Source organism: Notothenia coriiceps, unplaced genomic scaffold (genome assembly GCF_000735185.1).
Source record: "Notothenia coriiceps isolate Sejong01 unplaced genomic scaffold, NC01 NC01_scaffold00017713, whole genome shotgun sequence".
Classification (NCBI taxonomy): Eukaryota; Metazoa; Chordata; class Actinopteri; order Perciformes; family Nototheniidae; genus Notothenia; species Notothenia coriiceps.
Window position 1 is genome coordinate 348,466 of NW_011350414.1, and position 24,377 is coordinate 372,842.

At 40.2% G+C, this 24,377-nt stretch overlaps 2 protein-coding genes across 2 annotated transcripts in view; both read left to right on the top strand.

The window, feature by feature from the left end:
• The window catches only part of palm3 (paralemmin 3), a 31,602-nt gene extending 28,704 nt beyond the window's left edge, over positions 1–2,898 (top strand). Inside the window, exon 8 of the mRNA XM_010777052.1 lies at positions 1,009–2,898. Within this exon, the coding sequence (XP_010775354.1) occupies positions 1,009–1,922 (914 nt within the window). The 3' untranslated portion in view covers positions 1,923–2,898. The remainder of the gene's footprint in view (positions 1–1,008) is intronic.
• An 11,928-nt stretch (positions 2,899–14,826) lies between these two features.
• On the top strand, positions 14,827–23,332 carry misp3 (MISP family member 3). Its single transcript, XM_010777053.1, has 4 exons — positions 14,827–14,970; positions 17,252–19,572; positions 20,919–20,992; positions 22,222–23,332. The coding sequence occupies exons 2-4, from the start codon at positions 17,316–17,318 to the stop codon at positions 22,315–22,317; spliced, it is 2,427 nt and encodes an 808-aa protein (XP_010775355.1). The 5' UTR covers positions 14,827–14,970; positions 17,252–17,315; the 3' UTR covers positions 22,318–23,332.
• Positions 23,333–24,377: the final 1,045 nt, after the last annotated feature.

Below are 24,377 nucleotides of genomic sequence, written 5' to 3' on the forward strand. Positions count from 1 at the left end.
TCAACATGTCTCTCATCCCTTTAAACCTGACATTTCATTTTCTTTCCGGTCTTTCTCTTGTTAATTCTCATTTAATCTTCTTCCTTCCCCTACCCCTTAAAGACCATGAAGTAATTTATAATGTATACATAAACTGATATTAAGAAATTAGCATTACAAAGGAAAGAGTGGCACCCTCATACCTATTCTTCACAAAAGTTCATACATGCTGTTATGAATATTTACGCATGTTGTATAAGATTGTGCATATATATTTATGCTAATAAGAAGTCAAGTGCATAACTTGCACTTTTAGAGGGCAGCGGATACGCTGACGGGCTGCTCAACTAGAGAGTTCTGAAAAGGAAATTATCCAATTGTATTTAAATCATCTGTGCTCTCGCTTGACACTGCTGAATCTATATTTCCTTAAGCGTTCTCTTTACTTTGCTCCTAGTTGATCTGTTGCTTATTTTCAACTTTTGTATAATATGTCTTGTATGTATTCTTGACGCTAATCTAAATACCTCTTTTTTCAATTTCTTGTTTTGTAGCTTGTCTTTTATAGTAATAAATAACCATTTAAAAGGGGCTGTTACATTCTGCTCTTTAACAAATGGAAGGCTTTTTTCATTAGTATACACTTGCTTCTAACAGTGTTAGAAGTACCCTTTTATTACATTCTCCAATTTTTATGATTAGGGTTCACCATAGGAGGTAAATGCCTTTTCTTTGTAATGCATTAAGACTAAGAAAGCAGCACCTGCTGTTAAACACATCACACGACATGAATTAGCTGTATTAGGCACTGATACACAGTTTCAACATACATTTCAATCAAGTCAAAGTGAGTCAACATGAAGAACAATTAAGGCTGATAATCAGTGTTAATGACTTTGTGGCTTATTGATTGCCAATTCACATCATCTACATTCATGAACAGCATTCACTTTTCTAATAAACAAAAGGCACTGTTATCACCCCTTGTACTCACTGTGATATTTATTTGATGTTTCTTTCTTTTTTTAGATGAAGAAGTAAAGGAAAACCTAAGCACACTGCCCGATGAACCGGTAGCTATCATAACCAATGGGGGAGGAAACTTGGAACACATCACTCAGTCCACCACTAATGGAGCCTCTGATGGCGAGATCAGCGTGACATTTCAGCCTGGGTCGAGCCTGGGTGTTTCTGAGGGAGAGCCCGGACAGGGGATAAATGTCAACAACAATGACGAGGAAGAGGAGGAAGAAGGGATTCTGGTGATGAGAGCAGAACGTGTGATCATCACAGATGAAGGGGAAGATGTACCTGAGGATCTAACATCCCAGGACGCTCAGCAGGAGAGCATTCAGACTCCTCTGCCAAATGAAGAAGAATGCAGGGAAACAGAAACTGTCACACAACCAGAGAAGAGTGAGGCAACTACAGAGGCAAACCTAGCAACTGGTGAAGGAGAAGTGCAGGGAAACCAAAATGGAGAGACAAAAGCAGAAGGACAGGACCAAGAAGACCTGATCTCAGTGCAGCTGCAGTCCCCAGCCAGCGCTCTAGAGGGCTCCACAGTGGCTTCAGTGCCCGTCTACTCTGAGGGTCAACCCCCCACCCTCACCTTCACCACTGAGGGTGAAGCTGCAATGTCAGCTGAGGAAGTTGAGGCCGAAATTAAAGCTCAAGTCCCTGCCACGCTCCTCGGCCAGTTCCAGGAGGTTCCCCTGGCTGGTTCTCGGGAGAACCTGAGAACGGAGGCACCGCCGGGGGAGCAGGAACCTCTTCTATCGCAGGCCAAAGCCCCTGACCCCCGCATAGAGCCAGCAGCAGCAGTAGCAGCAGCAGCAGCAGCAGCTGTCAGCACAGAGACACAGAACCCCCCCAGGGCTGGCCAGGGCGAGGAGACCAGAGCACCCAAACACAAAAGCTGCCAGTGCTGCTCGGTCATGTGAAGAGCTCTTCCTGTGGATCCCCTCCCTCCATAATCAGTCTGTCTTTCTGCTCCTTTAATTCATAACACACTCCTTCCCTTGTCTCTTTGTTTAATTGATTTCTTTTCAAATTAGTCCACAAGCCATTTCCCCTTACCTTCCTCTGTTTTCTGCCCTCATTCCTTTTATTCATCTTGAATCCCACTCTTGAATTTGATGCTCCAAGAGGAAGTGAGCCCTCTCTGATGTAAACACGGGGGAGAGGTATGAGCTGGACTAGTCAGTGTTTAAAGTGCCTTTAGCAGCTCTCTACCCAGAACTTTTGAATTATCTTCTCAGACACTGTGGACCAAAATGTGAGCTTTTTTTCCTCTTTTTTTTACACTGAGTTTGATTGATTTTTTCCCTAGTTTGCAGATGAGCCAGCCAATCTACATAGGATCATAAAACCTCTACATATGAAAAAGAAAGTGTTGGAAGCAGGTCAGCAAAAACAGAATACATATGGATTATTTTTAAACGGTTGTATTAGCATGTCTAATTCATTGTTTTTTTTCATTTAAATATGAGATTTGTCCAAAGATCCAGAGAGGTTCAGAGAGGACATTCATTTAATTTAATGCCTTTAAAGCTGAATTATTATTGATTTTGGTCTTTTAGTAAAGATAATTTTAATCCAAGCATAGGGCCTGAACATTTTATTTATACAGGTTTTGACAATATACAGACTAATAGTATGAAATGGTCTAATTCCTTAACGGCGTGCACCACTGAATATTGTGTGGCACGTTTCAGTTTTAAAAGAGAGTTGCCTGGAAGTATGAATTTTGTATTTTCACCAGATGTGCTTTTCAAAGAGAGGCTCCAAGGCTCCTGAGAAAGCTCTGTGCATGATGTATAAACTGTAGACAGAAACACGTGGATTTGAGAGTGTCTGAGCTGTCAGCTTTGAAATGATTTGCTGAATGGTTTAACGATTAAACTGACATTTGTGATACATTGCTTGGTGTACTTGATGTTTTTACAGCCTTTCTGGACTCCGAACAGTGGCATTTTTTCTGAATAAATAACATTGCTCGTGCAAAGACCAAAACACTAGATTATGTTTAACCATTAATCTTTTATTTTTCTGATTCCTAAACCAGGAACAACTGGTTTATACAATAATATAATATAAAACTCTTGCAAATTTAACAAAATGGGAGTCTGCAGCCTGCCTCAGACATTTCTCTACACATGCAGCTTTAGTTGTGGTAAATGTCGGAAAATAAACTAGAACTGACAGGGTCTGAAAGAGCAGGATCACACGGACTGAACTCATGAGGTGATGACCTGGTGTTCACTGCACTGAGTTTTCTTTTTAAAAGGTCCTCCACTCATGCGAGTACATGAAGCTCCAAACTGCCTGGGGGCCCTTGTGGTCGGTCCATGGCTAACACACAGCCATCTCAAGAGCCAAAGCCTGGGTTTTGGAGGAAAGAGAAGGAAACAAATCAGCAGTTCAGTGTGTTAAATGTTTTATTCATGCCTTAGAAATCACTTTTCTTCATAAATATAAAATCTTCATAATATAATTTCTAACATTTGGTTGGTGGTATTTTCAGATTGCACGCAATTAGAGTCTAATTTTAAGTATAAAAACAATGAATCTTAAGTGTCCGATTGTGTTTTGGCTGTTGAGTTAGCGGACATTGTCCTTTGCTCTTTTAACAGCAAAGGATAACAAGCGTTGGGAAAAACAATGTCAGGTATTGCACAACTGGAACTTTCTGGTGCATTTTCCCCATGAAACTGGATGGTTTTAGTTTAAACCGCTGTGCCAGTGAGTTGAGTTATAGGGGGTGCATTAGCTTGTGTTGATCAAGGAACTCCGTGCCGCAGCCTCTTCAAAAGGCTTTGGGATGTGATATATGTTCAAAAGTGTATATAAAATGAAAATATTCAGTGTGTGTGATTGCTTTTAGTCAAATGTGTGCTGAGATTCTACTGCACTCAGATGTTACTTTAAGTACAACAGAGAACTTGAGATGCCTGTGAAGCCTGCATCAATAACAAACTGGCTATTGTTTTTACATCATTTTTTTAAATGAAAAATATGTCTATTGTCTTATCCTCAGCTAAATCTGATAGATTACTCACAAAGGGAAACTTGTTTTCCTATAGGCTACTCCATCCTATGAGTTTCCTTTAATATTGTTTGATATAATAACAACAATAAATATATTTGATGCAACCGCCTCAGATGTAAACAAATTAAAAAAGTAATTAAAAATCAATTCTGTTAGTGTCCCTGAGCGGATTAGGTTAATCTCTCTAACCAAAAATGTAATTTCCTTATATATTTGCAATTGAATCAGTGCAGTTACAAATATTGTCAAGGCTCACACACTAACGCTTGTGAGGATTCACAACAAAGCAGATAATAGAGCAAGCAGCATCCTGTTCCAGGCTTCTTGTTTAGCTGACCAGTAATACATTCTCTTAACATTATTTTATTTCAAAACAAGCTGACATTTTGACAAGCCACAGTAAAAAAGTATAAATAATACATGTAAAGATGTGATATGATTGAAGCACACATTGTAGTGTTGTTCCAGCCACAGCTCTAGTAAAGTCCTTCAATATCTCAAGGCAAATTGTACCTGATAGATCTCATTCACTTTGAAATAGTTATATGTTGTAGGCTGCAACTCATTTCCAGAATTTACCAACCAAGAACTTGCAGAATGCCAAACAAACTTTAAAGAAGGTTTTGAAAATCCCTTACCTTACCTGCACTAAATTGAGTTTAGATTATATGACTGACCATGAACCCACAACTACAGATAAGAGAGAACAAACAGTAACTTTTTTATTCATTTCACAGTCACTAAGTCAACAGGTAGTGACCATAACACTAGAAACGCGTCTTTAACAGACTCAGTTTCAGTTACACACCACGGTGCAACTGATACCTTAAATAAATAACCATACAGCAAGGCATCAGACGGACATGTTTGCTATTTTTGCATTTGTTCTCTGTTTGGTGGCTGTGAGCCATTCAGCTCCTCTGGTCTGTGAAGACGTGCTCCGGCCTTTGGTTGGGCTGTATAACGAAGATGTGGATGGAAAATGGACTTTAGTTGCAGGAAGTCTGAATGACAGTGCAGCCGCAGACGACCTAAAAAGAAGAAAGAGCGTACCGACTGACCTCCACAATTTCACAAATACGGAAGGCAACCGTGTTGGTGACCTATGCCAGGTGGATTCCCACATCCCAATCGGAGAACATTTGTTTACAATTAAGGCAGCGCCCTATAACTTTACTTGGAACTTCTACCAATCGACCTGTCCAGACTGTGTGCTGTTGAGGTTGAAATCAGCACCGAGTAAGTCAGTAGACATGTACCTGTTGAGCAAGAGAAGGGAGGTGGACCAGAAAGAGATGGATGACTTCAGAGCTCAGGTGGAGTGTCTGCACTTGCCTCCACCTTTCATAATAGCTCCAACCAAGGAGGTTTGTCCAGAGAAGACTGCCAGCAAACCAGCTGCCAATGCTGAAGAAACAGCAGAGGGACTAAAGGCTAGAGACTTTGGTTAATGTTGTCTTTTCACAGTGTGAATACATGTTGATGCATTTCAGTCTCAGTCCATCAGAGAAAAATAAAGGATTTTAAAAGTGTGAGTTGTTTTGAGTTGAGTGTACTTTTTCAAACCGTCTTGAAAGGGCTAGCTTAACATCCTGTATCATCATCATCATCATCATCATCATCATATACAGTCTTTGTGAGGTGCATATATAAACACAACACATTGACAAAACAGTAGTTCCCAACCCTTTTGACTTTTGATCCATTATGAACCGTGTATTTGGCATCCTTTGTCACACCAAAGATACATTTTCACACTTGACTTATCTTCACTTGTCCAGAATATATTGGTAGAGAGGGAAAAGGAACAAATCTTTTTTTTGTATCTCTCTTGATGTGTTTGGGTCTTGTTTTACTAAATGAAATGATTAAATGTTTACATTTCATTGTTTAAGACTTTTAACAATTTTTTTTGATCAAGCTCAATTGTCAAAAACACCCTACAACATTTTTATTTACACCATGAATAAGTCATGGGCTTATTTACTCTCAGTGTGTGAAAGAATATTTCACATTATGAATCAAAAGTATTCAATTGTGTTTGTTGCTAGGTGCTAACAGCATTTATGCTGTTGAGTTAGCAGAAGCAGACATGTCCCTTTGTTCTTTCAACAGCAAGGACAACTAACGTGAATTAGCAAACATTACAGAAACAATTTCCAGTATTGCGGACCGGGGATCTGATGCATTTTCAATATTTAGTTTACAACCATACAGCAGGTAGGTAAGGGAGGTCCAAATATCCTCAGTAAATTAAGTTTAGTTTAATGATTCCACCAAAAAAACAATGCATATTATGGAGCTCATTATGTGAGCCAATATGACTCAAACAGTTCTATTGACTGATTTAAAAAATATCTGAGTTTCATTGAAATCTCTAAAATCTAACATGTACAGTAAGATGAGTAAGAAATACCATATGTAAATTATCACAGTGTTGAAATAATAGTTTTTTACTAAGAAAATAGGGGGAGTCTACTCTCATCATTGTGCAACTGGATTTCTTTGATTTGCCACTACAATTCAAAAGCTTTGATCGTGTAGTTACCCTCATTTCACAATCACAGAATCCACAGGGGAAAGGAGACTCTGCTCTCTGGTATTTTCTGTATTGTGAAAACTGAGGTGTCTGAAATAACTTTAAAACCAGCAAGACCTTTTCATTAGCCAAATTCTTTGTACCAAACAACATTGTGACTGGCTGAGGTATCTCAGGGACTTCAAGGGACACAATATGTTTCTTGCTGTGGGAGCCATGGCTCTGCTCTGCCTGGTGTCTGTGAGCCATTCAGCTCCTCTGGGTTGTGAACACTTGCTCCGGCCTTTGCACCAGCTGGATCCTCGTCCGTTGGAGGGAAGATGGGCTTTAGTTGCAGGCAGTCTGAGTCATCTCCCGTACTTGGATCGATTCAAACAAAGAGACAGTGCCGCTGTGAACTTCTCCAGCAGCACCAGTGACACTAACATTTCCTACTCTCGCAGCATTCGGTTAGATAATAAGTGTCTGTATCATTCCTACAACATCTCCCTGGAAGGCAGCAGCTTCACGTACGATGGGACTGATAAAAGCAACCTCACCGCAAACTTCGTCCATTCGTCCTGTCAAGACTGCCTGCTGATGCGCATGGATGTGGAGTCTGGCAAGAGGCAGCATTTGTACCTGTTCAGCAGGAGGAGGGAGGTGGAGCAGGAGGAGATGGAGGAGTTCAGAGCTCAGGTGGAGTGTCTGAACATGCCTCCACCTGTTGTGATGGATGCTCACAAAGAGCTTTGTCCAGGAGCTCAAACTTTGTCCAGGAGCTCAAACTTTCTCGTTTTGAGAAACATGAGGGACAGAAGGACTGAAAACATTAACAAGATAATTAATGTTTGGATCAATTATATGTACAAATTAGCAGTGAGAGGTTATTTGTTGGAATAAATCACACCTATTTCTTCACCTTTTTACTCATCTGTATTAAATTGCTTTTTTAGGTCCTACACTTCAGAAGAGTCTGTCAACCTGTTTTAAATCGTTTTGCAAATCCTGTTTCAAAAAATGATGCATTCCCCCTTTGATACATCCCTTCCTTTTCGCATGGTGCATCAATTCTGCAATAACAATCTTTGTGTTGTTGTCATGTCTCACAAATAAAACATTTCCTCTAAGTAACTGGAATCAGTCTCTTGACTAAAGTTTGAAAATAAATATAGAAACAAGTCAATACATTTACATATTTAGATGTTAAATATTCTGTAATCTTTAGGAGCCAGTGTTGCAGATTGGAGGTCTTGTTTTTTATTTCTCTGTCATATTCACCTAATACCATTTAAGTATATAGACATTCATACTAGTCTACTTTTTAAAACACATTTTCTTAACCTTTGTATAATAATATGCAGATATCTTTAATAAAGCTCACTCCAAAGGCTTCTCAGCTCATCACACATTTTTCTTCCACACAGGGAAGAGCAGAAAATACTTCATGTTGCTCTTGTCTCTTTCAATTACTGTGGGCAAAGGACAAGGTGGTGGAATGTTGATCTGGTTTCTAATGCAAACACTGTTTTATTCCAAGAAAATGTCGTATACTGTAGATAGATAACCAAAAACAACAACTCAAATTGGCTGAGAGCCAAAATAGTCAAGTAAATAAGAAAGACAAATATATTTTGAATATTTATGCAGTTTATTATTATATTCCTACATGCAAAGTTAGCTCAATATTCACATGGTGCATCAATCCTTAAATAACAATCTTTATGTTGTCATGTCTCACAAATAAAACCAAACATTCCCTCTAAGTAACTGGAATCAGTCTCTTGACTAAGGTTTGAAAATAAATATAGAAACAGGTCAGTAATTTTACATAAGATGTAAAATCTAATTATTAGGATCAGTGTTGCAGATTGGAGGTCTCTTATTGTCTCTGTCATATTCACCACATACCATTCAAGTATCTACACATTCATACTAGTCTACTTTTTATAATACGTTTTCTTAACCATGTCTTGCAGATAACTTTAATAAAGCTCATTCCAAAGGCTTCTCTTCTCAGCTCATCACACATTTTTCTTCCACACATGGAAGAGCAGAAAATACTTCATGTTGTCCTTGTCTCTTTTAATGAATGTGGGCAAAGGAAAAGGTTGTGGAATCTTGATCTGATTTCTAATGCAAACACTGTTTAATTCCAAGAAAATGTTGTATACTGTATAGATAACCAAAAACAACAACTCAAACTGGCAGAGAGACAAAATAGTAAAGTAAATATATATATATATATTTTTTTTAATATTTAGGCACAGTTTATGATTATATTCTTACATGCAAAGTTAGCTCAATACTTTCGCAACCTTGATAATACATGTTGACTCCCAGATATGCAAAGTTTACAATCAATTGGCGACTTAAAGCCACCTTTATTGTAAATTACCATATTTGTAAAATACAGACATGGAGATTGAAGGGCTGTTTCTCACGATCCGAACGGATACAAATTAAAATATCTAAAGAATATGTAGATAAATACATGCACTCCTATACACCGACTTATATACATACATAATTAAACAAAGACACATAATGTATACTAATACCCACATTAAGAAGCATCAATAAAACATACAAATATAAAGTCAAAACAGACAATATATCAAATTAATAACAGTCACTAATAAATGGATGAAGATGAATATATGACAAAATAATAATATAATAATAAAATATGTACAGTAGTGAAAATGATTGTCCATAGCAGCGTAGTTAAAGTGTCTGGTGCTGGATGTGTGTCTGGATTTTTATTAATTACTAAAATACCATGAGAAAATAAATATATTATTTCATTCCAAGACCACAACGTTAAAGTCTGTGAAATAATGTGGAATTGCATTTTATAGAATTATTTTAGTACATGACAACACAACATTTGGAAAATCTGAATAAAAAAATGTAGAACTTGCACAATTGCCAATCAATTAGACTCCAAAAGTTATACAACGAAAACACCACAGTTTCAGTAAAAGTGATTCAACCAGTGTAAATATTTAATAGTCCCAGCACTCCAAAAATTCCCTCATTTCACAACCAGAGGAAAAGAGGACTCTGCTCTTTGGCATTGGCAGTATTATGAAACTGGAGGTCTCACTATAAAATCAGCCTGGCATTATCAGCATCCTAATCTGAGTTATTCAGTGTTGCATGCGGACAAAAGAAAAGACAGCAGACAGTATTTCATAACATAAAGCCATGTTTGCTGTGAATGTCATCACCCTCCTGTGTCTGATGTCTGTGAGCTATGCAGCTCCTCTGGGTTGTGAAGACTTGCTCCGGCCTTTGGATCAGCTGGATGCTCGTCATTTGGAGGGAAGACGGGTTTTAGTTATCGGCGGTATGTGCGACCTATTACATGTCGAGAGATTCAAAAGCAGAGACAGTGCCTCCCTTAACTTTGCCAATGCCAGCGAAAGCTCCAAGATGTCCTTGACTCGCATCTTTGGTTTTGGTGACAGCTGTCGATATATGCACTCCAACATCACACTAGGAGAAAGCAGCTTCACCTACGATCAGAGCAACCACACTGTGAGGTTCCTCCACACTTCCTGTCCAGACTGTCTGGTGATGCGCTTTGACAACGAGTCGCAGAAAACCCTGCGTTTGTACCTGTTCAGCAGGAGGAGAGAGGTGGAGCAGGAGAAGGTGGAGGAGTTCAGAGCTCAGGTGGAGTGTCTGAAGTTGCTTCCACCTGTTATGATGGATCCTACCAAAGAACTTTGTCCAGAGCAGAGCGATCGTCATTCAGCAGCTTCTGAAGACTGATGGGAAACAACAGCCTGAGATACTTTGCCTCATGATCATTGACGATATTGGGTCAATAACGTGTCAATACAACTAAAATATTTCAATGTCCTTTGGTTGTGTTTTTTAATTGAGAAGTATCTTTTCCACACCTCATAATCACATTTTTAAATGTATTTTCAAATATGACAATGAGGCTCGATCTGAGTTGCACAAATCTCCCAGTATTAGATCAGGACAAGGCCTCTATTATCAGCCTTGGTGATTGAATGGTTTGCATATTTATATTTAAAAAAAATCATACACACATCCAGCTGTAGAATTGCACTTTATTTATTCATGAAATTATTGAATGCATTCACAATTCAAATAAAATTGATCCTGGAACTTCATAAATGTTTAGAAACTTGAATATTGTATTGTGTTTGATTCCTGAAGAGGCTGTGTTCTTAGTTAAAAAGAGAATCTATAATGTTAATAATTGTTAGTTGTAGCCCTAATCCCGCTCATAAGGAAATAACACAATACTTATTTATGCTCTCTACTGTATTTCTCTAACACATAGGCAAGAGATTATTGCACATTCAGAGGTTAATGGAGTTATTCCAATGCAAACATTGATATTTCCCCGAAAAAATTGAACGTTCTTTCATTGCACAATAACGGGGATTACAGCTAATGGATAACTACGTTTTTTTGCAAAACTGTAGTCTCTTGCAAGTTGTACTATAAAACCAACTCGACCCTTGATTGTTTTTTAATGAAGAAGAATCTTTCCCACCTCAGTATCACATTTTGAAATATATTTTTGAAATATAAGAATGAACCTCAGTCATTGATCGGAGAAGTTTCACACACCTCCAATGATAAGATTAGAACAATGCCTCTCTTATCAGCCTTTGTGGTTGAATGGTTTGCATATTTATAAAGTCATATTCTAGCTGTAGAAATTGCACTTCATTAATTCATGAGAGTTTTTATTGCATGCAGTTCAAATAAAAACCTGACAGATCCTAACAATGAACTTTGTATGAAACAAAACACAAGTTATCAAGCAGGGACAAAAGGCCTGAGAGACATTTTGTTCAAGAATGTTCTTTTAACTGAAAATCAATACATTTTTCATAACAGGAATGTTGGAGTTTTGCATTTGGGCACTTTTGACCTTATGCAATACTTTCCTTTTGAGCCTCAGGGTCTGGGGGGGTCCGAAAACCAGTCAGTATCTGGTGTGACCACCATTTGCATCACGCAGTGCAACACATCTCCTTCGCATAGAGTTGATCAGGTTGTTGATTGTGGAATGTTGGTCCACTCCTCTTCAATGGCTGTGCGAAATTGCTGGATATTGGCAGGAACTAGAACACGCTGTCGTATACGCCGATCCAGAGCATCCCTAACATGCTCAATGGAAGACATGTTAGGGTTAGGGTTAGGGTTAGGGTTTAACCCTAGGGTTTTCGGACCCCCCCAGACCCCCCAAATAAAGCAAAACTGCACGTTTCAGAGTGGCCTTTTATTGTGGCCAGCCTAAGGCACACCTGTGCAATAATCATGCTGTCTAATCAGCATCTTGATATGCCACACCTGTGAGGTGGGATGGATTATCTCGGCAAAGGAGAAGTGCTCACTATCACAGATTTTTTCAGATTTGTGAACAATATTTGAGAGAAATTGTTATTTTGTGTATGTAGAAAATGTTTTAGATCTTTGAGTTCATCTCATGAAAAATGGGAGCAAAAACAAAAGTGTTGCATTTATATTTTTGTTCAGTGTAACTACGCTTTAGTTTTTTTTATCGGAACAAGGCTTGATATCCTCCACAACAGCTATATAAACACTACAAAACTGATTTTGACAATTTGAGCCAAATCTTAAGGTCTAAAAAAAAAAAGTGTATAATTTGGTGTTAGGGTCTGGGGAGACCCGGCAGAATTGTTTTGGGTGACTGGGTCAAATTTGGCCCAGATTCATTCAATCAAGATTAATCTTTGACTTCTTTGAGTGTTTGGGACTGAGATAAATCATGGGTCAAAATTGACCCGTGAACACCATGAACGGTAACAGCTTTCGAACACAACACAAGGATTAAGAGTAATAACAAATACATGATGATTAAAACATTTTTACTGAAAGTCTGCACAGCTGCTTCAGTTTCAGGTTTCTGGTGTTGTTCATGGTGCTCTGTCACACTGCATCACTCACTGGGACACCTGAACGGAGGCTACTATCAATATTACTTATAAGTAACACATTTGCATTAACTACTATAGATCTGAAAGCATTTCCTGGAAACATACATGTATACAGTGATACCCAAACGTTATAAATAATGCAATAACACTGATATATTTGTACACTTTATCTCTCACATAAGTGGACAAATGTAATGTAAGCCCATAGATCTCTTGCGTCCTTTACATACAGTGCATTGTACAGAATGAATGAATTATTTCCGTTAAGTAAAACAAGAATGGCATATAACACAGGAAACATTATGTGTTTTCTCTGAGTTACTGGAACTAGTCTTTAGAATAATAGTTTTAAAGTTAATGTAGAAAGTGACTACTACATTTACATATTCAAATGTCATATTGTGTGTACTTCTTAAGAGCCAGGGTTGAACACTGGAGGAGTCTTATCTCTTTTTTTCAGTGTCATTCACTACACATCCCTACTAATCAATGTAATTTATAATACGCCAGTGACAAAGACTCTATAAAATAATATATAAATAATAAGGCTTTATCTCAGCTCATCCCATATTTTTTTCTACCAAGGCAAGAACAGAAAATACTTAATTTTGTCCTTGACTCTGTATAACATCAAACAATGTGTTATTTCCGGTAAACACCTAAAGTGAGAGAGAACCAAAAAACAGTACAACTAGTTTTTGAACTTTCTATTGCACAATACAGAAATACACAGTCAGGATCATTCACTTGTACTGTGTTGCAATACTGGACATTCTTGAGCCAAGTTGAACTATAAAAATGGAGAGCCCATCTAAACCAGCTCCATTCTTGGTGAGAGCTAACAACAGAGCCACTGATCGAAAGCAGAGTTCTCTAAATCATCACAGAATCTGTATAATTGCAACATGTTTGCTTTGTTGGCGAGTGTTCTCCTCTGCTTGCTGTCCGGGAGCCAATCAGCTCCTATGGTCTGTGAAAGACTGGTCCATCCTTTGGGTCAGCTGGATCCACATCATTTTGAGGGAGGATGGGCTCTAGTAGCAGGAAGTCTCAACCACGCACCATCCATGGAGGCCCTGAAGCTGAGAGATAGCATCACTATGTTCTTCTCCAACTCAGGTGAAGCTCCCGATTTCTCTTACACGCAAATCAACCGCTTTGGTGATCAATGCCAGTACCTACGCTACAACATCACCGTCGAGGGCAGCGCCTTCACCTTCAATGTGGGGAATCGCTTCAACCTCACCGGGGACTTCCTCTATACTTCCTGTCCAGACTGTGTCGTTATGCGGTGGATTGTGCAGTCAAGTAAGAGGAGATCTATGGACCTGTATCTGCTGAGCAGGAGGAGGGAGGTGGAGCAGAAGGAGTTGGAGGAGTTCAGGCATCAGCTGAACTGTTATGGGCTGCCTACACCTGTTGTGATGGATCCAACTAAGGAGTCCTGTCCAGACCAACCTGAGAGCGAACCGACAGCAGCAACAGAAGCTCAGGTTGAGGAGAAAACTGAGGAACAAAAGGCCTGAGGGACTTCGGCACATTTGTTCATGATATTCTGTCACGCAGTATAGGAATTAAGTATGACTGAATTGCTTGGTGCTTTGTTAAGATTGAATATTTCCACATATATTTATTTTGATATTAGGGCTTATAGATCAATAAAATAAGTACATATTTATTTGGCATGGAGATATTTCACCCAAAATCAATTTCTTGAATGCAACGCATGACATGATGAATCTCACTTTCTATTCATACCTGTGTTTTCATTTAGCAAATGTAGTGCAGCAGACAGAACAATCTGTTTTCTTTCTTTAAATATGTGGACATCTCAGTATTTTTCTCAAAATGTTCTGTCATGATTACAAAATAATAAAAAACATGTTCAAAAACTAATGCTGAATACTTGTACAATCTGTTAATAAGTAAATAAATATACAGTAAATGAACATATCAGTGTGCTGTGAAATACATCTTAAACTAAACTCTTTATGTTATTCATTTGGAAATCTAAAGTAACGAAACTATAGAATAAATTACAGTTTCCCCCCGGGATATAAGAGGACAATATTACATGCTGGAATTATATAATCACTTCTTCCTCACTCACTTGCATGCTGCAATAATTACTGTGATACTTGCTAATTGTATTAGTACTATACATTTTTAAAATCCACAACAATAGGGTAAGCCTCTAGCCTCTGTGTTAGTGCATGCACGTGCCCATTCAGTGCTAGTGGATGTTTGCTGCGTGAGCATTGTATGCAAATGTGGGCGTGCACGATTGGTGTACTGAAGGTGTTACTGTGGGCAGGGGAGGAGAGACAGGCAGCAGGGCGGTGGAGCTGTTAGCAATAACATTCATTCTGTGGTGATTAAACAACAGTGACCTGAAACAAGACAACTGGGCTTACTCAGAAATGAGTGTCTGTCATTTGGAGGGCATCTTCAAAGCATTTTGTTACCAGGTATGTGCAAGTGTATATTATAGTTTTCTTTATTTTAATTGTTTGGTTCAACTTGAAGTTACTGAACACCTGCTTCAATTATATGCCAATCAGGGGATAAATTACCTTTGAAAACAACTTTCTAATTCTAAGAGCCAAGCCTGCAGAGACTGGATTTTCCTGCTGTTTCTTTTTGCCACAGTTACTAATGCATATTTAAGTCAGAGACTTGAGCATATCACTATGTCAGCAACCATTAGACAGCAGAATATTTTTAATTAGCGAGGAAGTTGGCTGCATCTATGAAAATCATTTGCATTTTTGTCAGATGCCCTCATATGTTAAACTTCGTTAGGACACTGCTGACCACAGAAAGTAGAGCACGTTTATTTGTAAGGCCATCACAGATGTATTTTTAATGATGATCATGATTTAATTGTTCTTTTCATAAAGTGAGCTCCTTTGCAGATAATGAGCAAAACATAAGTCTGTTGCATAATGGAGTTTTAATCCAAGAACTTCAGTAACCTCTCTTACCCAAAAAGACAGTTGGAGAACATTAGGTTATATTCTGCCAGTTTTCTCCGAGCGTTTTGGAACACAAAACAGAACAGCATGTCATATTAGAAATAATGCCCTGAGTTTATTGAATCTAATCTACAAACTGCAAGGCAAATATCTCATTAGGGCTTGCCAGAGTTTACAACAAGAGTATCAAATTGGATTACCATACCTTAATATCAATGAGGGGATTGTAGTATTGCAGGATGATCATATTAAACATTTAAGCTTGCTTGTTTTTAGCAGGATTTTCATCTGAATCAGCAGGGGTTTGTGAATAAAACAGTTTAAGCAGAGATTTGCAATAGATTTCAGTGTTCGATGGCCCTCTCCCTGTGACAGAACACTAGTTTTGCCTCACCATTTCATGAAACTTCACCTTCAACTCTCATTCAATGAGTAACATATTATGCATCTTTAATGAATTGCATGACCGGTGTTAACATGTGGTATAGCCTATCTTATTTTACCCAAGTTACTGAATATAACAAAGTCTTCTCCTGTTATTTTCTGCCGATCACAAAACACAGTCAATGATTGAGTCTCAGACACAGTGATGACTTTGTGGGAATGCCAACTCTCCCCTCCCACTCACATCCCTTGAAAAAACAGCCAGTGTGACAGGAGCCAGACACATTTCATAATGGGTACTGATTTAAAACAATGACCAATTCTGAATCTATTATAAGTTGTTTATTCCTCCTGTAGACTATAGGACATTAAACAAAAACACATTTACAATAGCAAATATAAGAAAACAGCCCAGTAAAAGTTATGTGAATCTGGTGAGTGGTTCCCCCATCCAACCATTGTTTGGTTGTAAACAGTGTCTGTCATGACTCACTGCCCTCATCCTAATTTACCCACATTAGGCCCCACTTGTTCTGGTTCTTGTTGTGCTTTGGTGCCTACATGCTCTGCCATCATTGTAATAGTGTTCCACATTTGTCTAACCATGTCAAGTTCAGTCCTTGTTTTCTGTACATGAAGGGTGAGCTGTGCCGCAAGTCTCTATCTAACTATGCATCTGTTGTATCAGTCCCAATGCCTCATCAGAGACGTGTGTGTGTGTGTGTGTGTGTGTGTGTGTGTGTGTGTGTGTGTGTGTGTGTGTGTGTGTGTGTGTGTGTGTGTGTGTGTGTGTGTGTGTGTGTGTGTGTGTGTGTGATTAAAGAAAGGTGTGTTCAGCAGAAAACGTTATACGATGCACAGTGGAGTAACTTCCTAAAAGAGAAACAGTTATTAAGAGTCTGCTTGTCGACAACAGAGCTCTGATATTAAAATATAGGACACCATGGTACTACACATCAACTAATTGCTCTTATCCTGCACTAACTGTTATGCAGTATGATTTACACACAAACGGATGAAAAATTAAAAGAAAAAACAAAATAAAGGGTCCTAGTTAGGTTACCACAAAGATAAAATGAAAAGCAATTTTTGAAATTATTCTTTGTTTATTTCGTATATTCAACATTTATTTTTAAACGTGAGGTTCGTTGTCCTAGCTGCAGTGTTGTAACACAGGATGAAGGCGGATTAAAAGCTCTTGGCATTTCATTTCTTTTCCACAGTAAATGTCACAGTAAATACAGTGCGATGATTCATTCACTTGGTAAATTCAGCAATTTATTTAATCTGTGATGAAATAATGCGTTATAAAATAGTGTTGGTTGGTAATCTTGGATAATCACTATGTTATTCCCCCTTTTCCTCTGTGTGTTTCTCTGCTTTCCCGCAGTGGCTGGCTGGAGGCCGAACATTCGGATTGCTCAAAACGGTTTTACATCAGCAGACTTGTCACCATGGCAACAAAGCCATTGGCCTGGCAGGATCAGGGTCCTCTCAACACACTAGAGGAGGGGGTCAATGAGTTCTGGGCGCAAGGTGTAGCAGGTGCAACCAAAAGCCATGACTCCCCACTGCAAGATAAAGAGGCTCACAGGGCAGAACCTGAAGAGGACATAAACGCCCCGGAGCCTGGAGCTCGATGCTCGCCTAACGACACAGCTGATGCAACTGAATCAGAAAACCAGGAATTAACAAGAATGTGTGTGTGCACCCCCAGGGAGACACAAGAGATGGTGACAGAATTAGAACAAGCTGCCCAACTTTCAGAAGCATTACAGGATCAAGAGGAAGCGGAGAAGTCTACTGATCCATGTGAGGATGCTTTCCCGCCTCCTCCAGCCTTTATCAGTGCTCCATCAACAGAGGACTGCTTTGAAAAAGAGAGCTTTTCTAGCCTAGAGGGGGAGGTGGCTGCGTGGATCAGTGATGCTGAGATCATATCAGACCAAATAGAAAACCCTCCGTCTCCTGATAGACAGATTAGTCCAGAAGGGCCTCCTCTTCTGCCTGAGCCGGTAAATAGAGAAACAGAGTCATCACCTGAGGAAAATGGCTCACAGCTGAACGTCTTACAGGATAGTTTCAACAGTGAACCAGATAATATGCCAAGGGTTCCCGCCGCCGCAATAAATTCAATTGTTCATCAGTCTTTCGAAGCCTCATATTCTGCCTTTGAACAAGACCCAACCTCCTCTACAGTTCCCTCTGTCGAACATCAGGAGGAGCTGTTGTCCCAGAGTCCAAGTGAACCTCCTTCCCCCAGGGGAGAAAACCAGGAAGCGGCACAACAGGTGCACGGCCAGAGCTCCTCACCTTTGTCAACTGTTGCCATGGAGCTGTGTAAATGGGGCGGAGCAGCTTCTCAAGGCCCCGGTTGTTTGGTAGCTGTGAGAGAAAGGCACAGAGGGGCGGGGGAAAGCACAGAGGGAGAGAGCAAGCAAACAGGTGGAGAGGGAGGGCAGAGAGAAAGAGGACTTGAAAGGAACAGGTTGCTTGAGCAGCAACACGGCGGAGGACTGTTAACAAAAACACACCGAGCAGAAGAGGTTAAGCCAGGAAAACACAGCTTTGTGTATTCTAAACACACCAGGATGGAGAGTGACTCATATGATGACAGCCAGAGTGACAGTGGGGTTTCAGCTGACTTCTCCCCATGCAGCACTTTGGAGGGCAACACCACCATCTCTCCAGCAGCGGCACCGAAAGAGACTCCCATTGAGAGGGAGATCCGACGGGCTATAGAGCGTGAACACAGCCTGAGAAGGTCCAGAGGGTTACCCAATCCACCTACAGCACCAGAGTATGTAGAGATCCCTCTGAGGAAAACTGTTCTCTGCCAGTCCATCACTCTAAACTCTGAGAGGTGTCAAGGCAAAGACAGGCAGTTTGCAGGCAAGAAGATGCAGCAAGAGATCCATGAGGAGACCCAGAGGGAGCAGGATCTGGTGAAGCTTGGAACAGTTCCAGGTTTCTATGACAAAGGCACGGTACGCCAGCTCAAAGACAGAAAACAACTTTTTGAGGCCTTTCAGAAGCCGGATGACTCAACTCTAAGTCTGTCAGCCAGGAGTCAGGCCATGTCCTGGTCCTCTGTCAGTGACATTTCAACCCTGGAGGACCAGGAGGACAACTCATCACAGGCGTCCACCATAAGAGGCTCACATGTGGAGAGGATTCACACACAAAGTCAAAACCTAGCAAAAGGGGGGGGCACTCCGCGAGGAGCGGGCTATTCTGAGGGGAAAGGCTGTCAGGTTATTATCCTGGAGAACAATCTGAGTGTCCCAGCGCTGAAGCTCTACCACGCCAAGCCAGAGGCACAGCCCGTCACTGTCGTAGACTCTGGAAGATCTAACTTCACATCATCCAGAACAGGAGGCCATGATGGGATTAAAGTGAGAGAACACAAAAAGGAGGAGGTAGAAGACGAGGGGGCACCCAAGGAGAACCCCTTTTTCAAGCTGCGCTCCTCAACAAATTTGGTTAAAGTAGAGAAGGATATCCGGGAGGCTCAGGAGAGGGAGAAGGAGCTTCACAAGCAGAGGATCAGCCTGTATGGTGGCACAGAGGGCCCAAAGGGAGCGGGGGGAGGTGGGGGGCCAGTCATCGCAGAAGGAAAGACTCCCACGTTATCTTCTTCTTCACTGAACGGACTGGCTGTTCCTGAATTACCCGTCTCATCATCCAGACGGGGAACGAGACCCACGGCAGGTTAGTGTGGTGTGTGTATGGGATGATTGATTCTGCCCATAAGCCCACTCAAACAATATGTGTGTAGGTATGTGTGGGTATGAGGGTATTTTCTTTTATATCTGTGCTGAGGTGATGAAAACCCCCTGAACTAGCTCCGCAAGCACGTTATTTCATTTTTCTCATGGTCAGTGGAAAACCTCAAAACAGCTTTCCAAATCATTGTTAGCCGTTATGAGCAATAATTTTGCACTGGAGACCATAAGCTGCCGGACAAGAAAATACGATTCTGTTACTCCACAATAAAGCATCTAGTCTGTCAAATTAATTGCGAAAGCTGCGGTGAAGAAAAGTCCTGAGTCATATCTCGACACTTTATTGTGTCAGCTAGAGAGGAGCACTTTGAAAAAGTCCAATTTCAGGATAAAAAGTGCATAGAACTTGCTTTTTCTTAGTTATTATGGTTATATAGAGTCAGTGTAGGGACAACAAAAGCACATTTGAAATAAAGTGCTGCCAATTCAGCGTGCTGAGAAGACAAGTTTCCACTTGCAATTTCAACTTTGCTGCCATTGTTTGTATGTGTTACAGTGATTCCCTAACAGGGTTACTTGTACCGAAAGGGGATACTTCTGCTGTATGTATTCATATATATGTATATATTATTAGATTAAACAAATAAGGCAACATAGTCACGTGTAACACCAGAACCAGTAAGTAGAGAGGTCAAATGGTAAATGGTTGAAAGTAATGAATGAATAGCTTCTGCTCTAAGTGTACTAGAATGCTAACTTGAGCAAGCTGTATTAATCATTTAATAACAATATGAGCTTTTGTATAATTATATATAATAGTGTTAAACAACGCCCAGTTTTAAGTTAAGCCAAATAACTCATTTGGAACATGATGGTTGTTTCACGGGGCTGTGAGAAACTTCAGACAACAGACTGCTGGACAGTATGTTTGTGTTTTGTTGGCAGGGATGGTTGCCATTCGTGTTTTCTTTTAGGCTGCATTTGAATGAAAGTGTGGCCCGTCATCGTTGGTGCAACAACTGCGTGACAAACCCATCAGGGTGTGCTACAGGCCCTGAATGACCATGACTCAGTGTTGGGAGATGAACAATCATGAATTGTTATATAGACAATTCATTATTTTCATATTCTTTCATGACCTTCAAACAAAGGTCTTTCTCTAAATTCCCTTTGTGTTCCTCTCCTTTCATTTCACCGTGCTGCCACACCACGTTTACTCTTAATTTGATTCAAAGAGGTTTTATTGTTTAGCACAGACAGGAACACTTTTGCCTCTTTGGTGCCTTGCTTTTGCTGCCCTCACCCACTTAATATTCTTTCTCTCTCTTGCAGCACGCCAGTCAGTTGGCAGGTTAGGCATGTGGCCCCCGCCCCAGTCTGAAGAGGAGAAGATTAACCGGCCAGAGGTGAGTCACCTTAGCCGCTCATTTCTATTGCAATAAAGTTTAAAAATTAACATTGCCTTAATACTACTGCTTGCTTGGTATGACATGATTGGACCATGTAGAAATAATACCAGGCCTCATTAGGTATTATTTTCTATATACAGTACATTCGAAATGCCAACCCTACCTATCCGGTACTGGACATGCAAACGTAGGCAAAACATCTTCCTAGGTCTTCCTCGAATGCAGTTAAAAGGATATCGCGTTCCTTCTTCTTTAACTGAGAGTTCATGAGTTGCAGTTGCTTTGGGTGCTTCAGGGAGTTGCTGAGGATATGAACGTATGCTTAAAACTGAACTGGATTGTAAAAGGTTTAATGAAGAAAGGCGTTTGGGAAGACGTCAGCAGCAAATATGGGCCACAAACATCTGATAACATACTGAACACACAGTAAGGAGGAGCTTATCTTTATAGATAAGGGAAGAAGGCAAACACCCTTGGGACAGACAGGGAGCGAGAGAAGGAGTGTGTGTGTGTGTGTGTGTGTGTGTGTGTGTGTGTGTGTGTGTGTGTGTGTGTGTGTGTGTGTGTGTGTGTGTGTGTGTGTGTGTGTGTGTGTGTGTGCGCAGTCAATACCGGAGAAAGTAGAAAGTAAATTGACAATCCCACTGATTTTCGGTACCTGCCTTGTGGGTCTTGCATCTCTTTGAAACTGTGCTATCTCTGATTAGAGTCGAGTGCTTCTCCTTCAATTCAGTTTGGCATTGATATGCTGGTTTTAGCTGCACACTTAGTTTGACGGTGACATTAGCAACGTTTTGCTCTGTTTCCTCTCTCCCCCTCATGCCTCTCTCTTCTCCTCTCTCTCTGCTGGTTGGTTATCTGCTCTCTGCACAGACCTGGTTTCTGATTAAAGTTCAGGAATAAGCGGGGGATTGCAGGGGAAATGGCCTCAGTTGTTGACTGACTCTTAGCAAACACGGCCTTGGATCACAGTTGCATTAACCTCCCTCTGACATGCAGAGCTAATGATGCTCATCCAAAGAGATGTCCTCTAGAGGAAATATACTCACCCATTTCTTTTTATCTTTTTTGCTCCATTTCCCCTGTGTTGGCTCCTTTCTCCTGCTACAACACATCTGATGTTTCTACTCTTTAATTCTTTCTCTTCTCCCTCTTTTATATGCAGCATTTTATCTCCTTAACTTTGCATTCACTAATAACTCCTGCTTTCACATCTTTTTACCCAGGTCCTCCAGGGTTCCCTGACCCCCAGACAGAAGACTTCTCTGGTGCAGCGCTGGGAGTCCGGTCTAGTCAACGGACACAACACAGAGGACGACTGAGGAGACGTTTCTAGAGTGATCTGAAAGAGTGAGGTTACATGAAAACTTGTAGTTTTTTAAGTGGAGGGCTGAAGGAGATAAAAAGGAAAGCAGGGAGGAAAATTGGAGCAGTGATGAAGGGGAGGAAAGACAGAATGTGAATCCAAAAGAGGTCAGGGATTGAGGCTACAAAGGGGGTCAGGAGGATCGGGACCAAGGTAAAGGATTGCTTGTGGATTAAAAACCCTGAAGAGTCCTCCATCAAGAAGGAGATAAAAAGAAGGAGGAGGGCCGCCTATTAGTGGATAAGCAATTGGCCTGTTTCCTGTGCTGGAAAACTCTAAGACTAATGAATGTTTAAAGGCAGAAAATAATAATGACTTTGCACCAGGGGAAAGAAAAATGTAAGTTTAGTAAGAATTAAGTTCTTTATCATTGGAACCTTTTTGTAATAATAAGGAGTTGTGATGTATTGATGAAAATAGATTAAGTGGGGCTGTTTGTAGCTAGAAAAGCAATGTGTCATCCCCAGTTGTATGCCTTCAATTATTTTTATCCTGAGTTATATTACACCTCAATTATCAAATAGAATCCCATTTAAAAGCCATGCAATAAATCCTGTAGCTCAATGTGTTTAGTTTATAATGAGGTTGTGTCAGAGGTCATTCATTATAGAGTTTATATACCTAGCAAAAAGTCTAACACAAAAATATACTGTTTCACTAAGAGAAAGAATTTCATCATTATGGTTTTAAGCACTTTGTTGAGGTTTTCCTTTTATGGTTACTCAGCGCATAGAAAACTGATCTGAATTGTTTAACCTTTGGTAAACCTTGAATGACTACTTATGTTCTTATGTTTCTTGCATCACTAAGAGCTAGATTATAGTGAAATTAAGCACCTTTCTGTAACAATGCAATGCTGATCTGGATTTGAGAGCTAAAGGATTTTAATACACATCTAATGCTTAAGAAATAGTTGCTCTGTTGTTTTTTCAAATGATGCAGGAAAAAAGTATTTTGGAATGAAACTTGATTCACACAATAACGAGTGTCTCTTTTATTTTCCTTCACTATTTTTGTATCGGACTGAGGCATACATGATGTAAAAGTAGTACTTTTAAGGATAGTTTTCTAAATCATGCACCAAACCAGCCTAACACTAAACTATTCAAGGCAGTCTGAATTCCACAATGGATCCAGCGCGGTGCAGTTCTGTCAGGGCACAGACACTTTGAGATGGCCACAACATAACCGCCACTGATCCTCTGAACATCCAAATGCTCTATGTTTTTGATTTTGGGTCCCTTTACACATTCCATGGTCAAAGAGAAAATGTGTCGCCATGGATACAGCTTTGAAGAAGATGGAGGCTTTGCTAAAATGACGCAGCATACAGTACATGCCACAGTGGACCTTTGTGTGTGTGAGATCAGCAGACCACGCTTTACTGACCTCCCAATCTCCTGTGAATAATTCATCACCTCATTCTGACTGGACGCAGCCCGGTGAGATTGCCAGTACATATTATTACGGTGGAGCTGCAGCAATTTAAGCGCTCAAAATTATTAATAAGCTTCATTCCTCACTAGGCAACTTCCCTCACATCACCACACTTCCAGGTCTAATGGCACATTACCAAAAGTCTTGGTAGGAGAGTAAGTGATTTAGGAGCCTGACAACATGTGGAAATGAAGAATAGCAAACAAACCACACTCCATGGTAGAATAAAAGCTTGTCACTGAAGGGAAGAGTCATACCAAACAGTGTAATTACTTGGAGTAATGTCAGATTCTAAGATGAAAGATTCATTTTTATGCAAGGACAATCAAATATGGCAACCTATCCAGGTGGGTCAAACTTCACATTCCACCGTATCTCTCTGATATCCATCTAATCTGATCTGGCTGCTTTTCAGATGTGGTTACCAAGAAACGAAACCCACACACCTGTCTATTGCCTGCTCATATCAATACTCATTTCCTCAATATTTCATAATCACCACCTTCCAAAGTCCTACTGGCAGGAAGTCATTGAAGCAGCATTGTGTTGGTGTCTTAAGGATTAGCCGCTGCTCTTGTA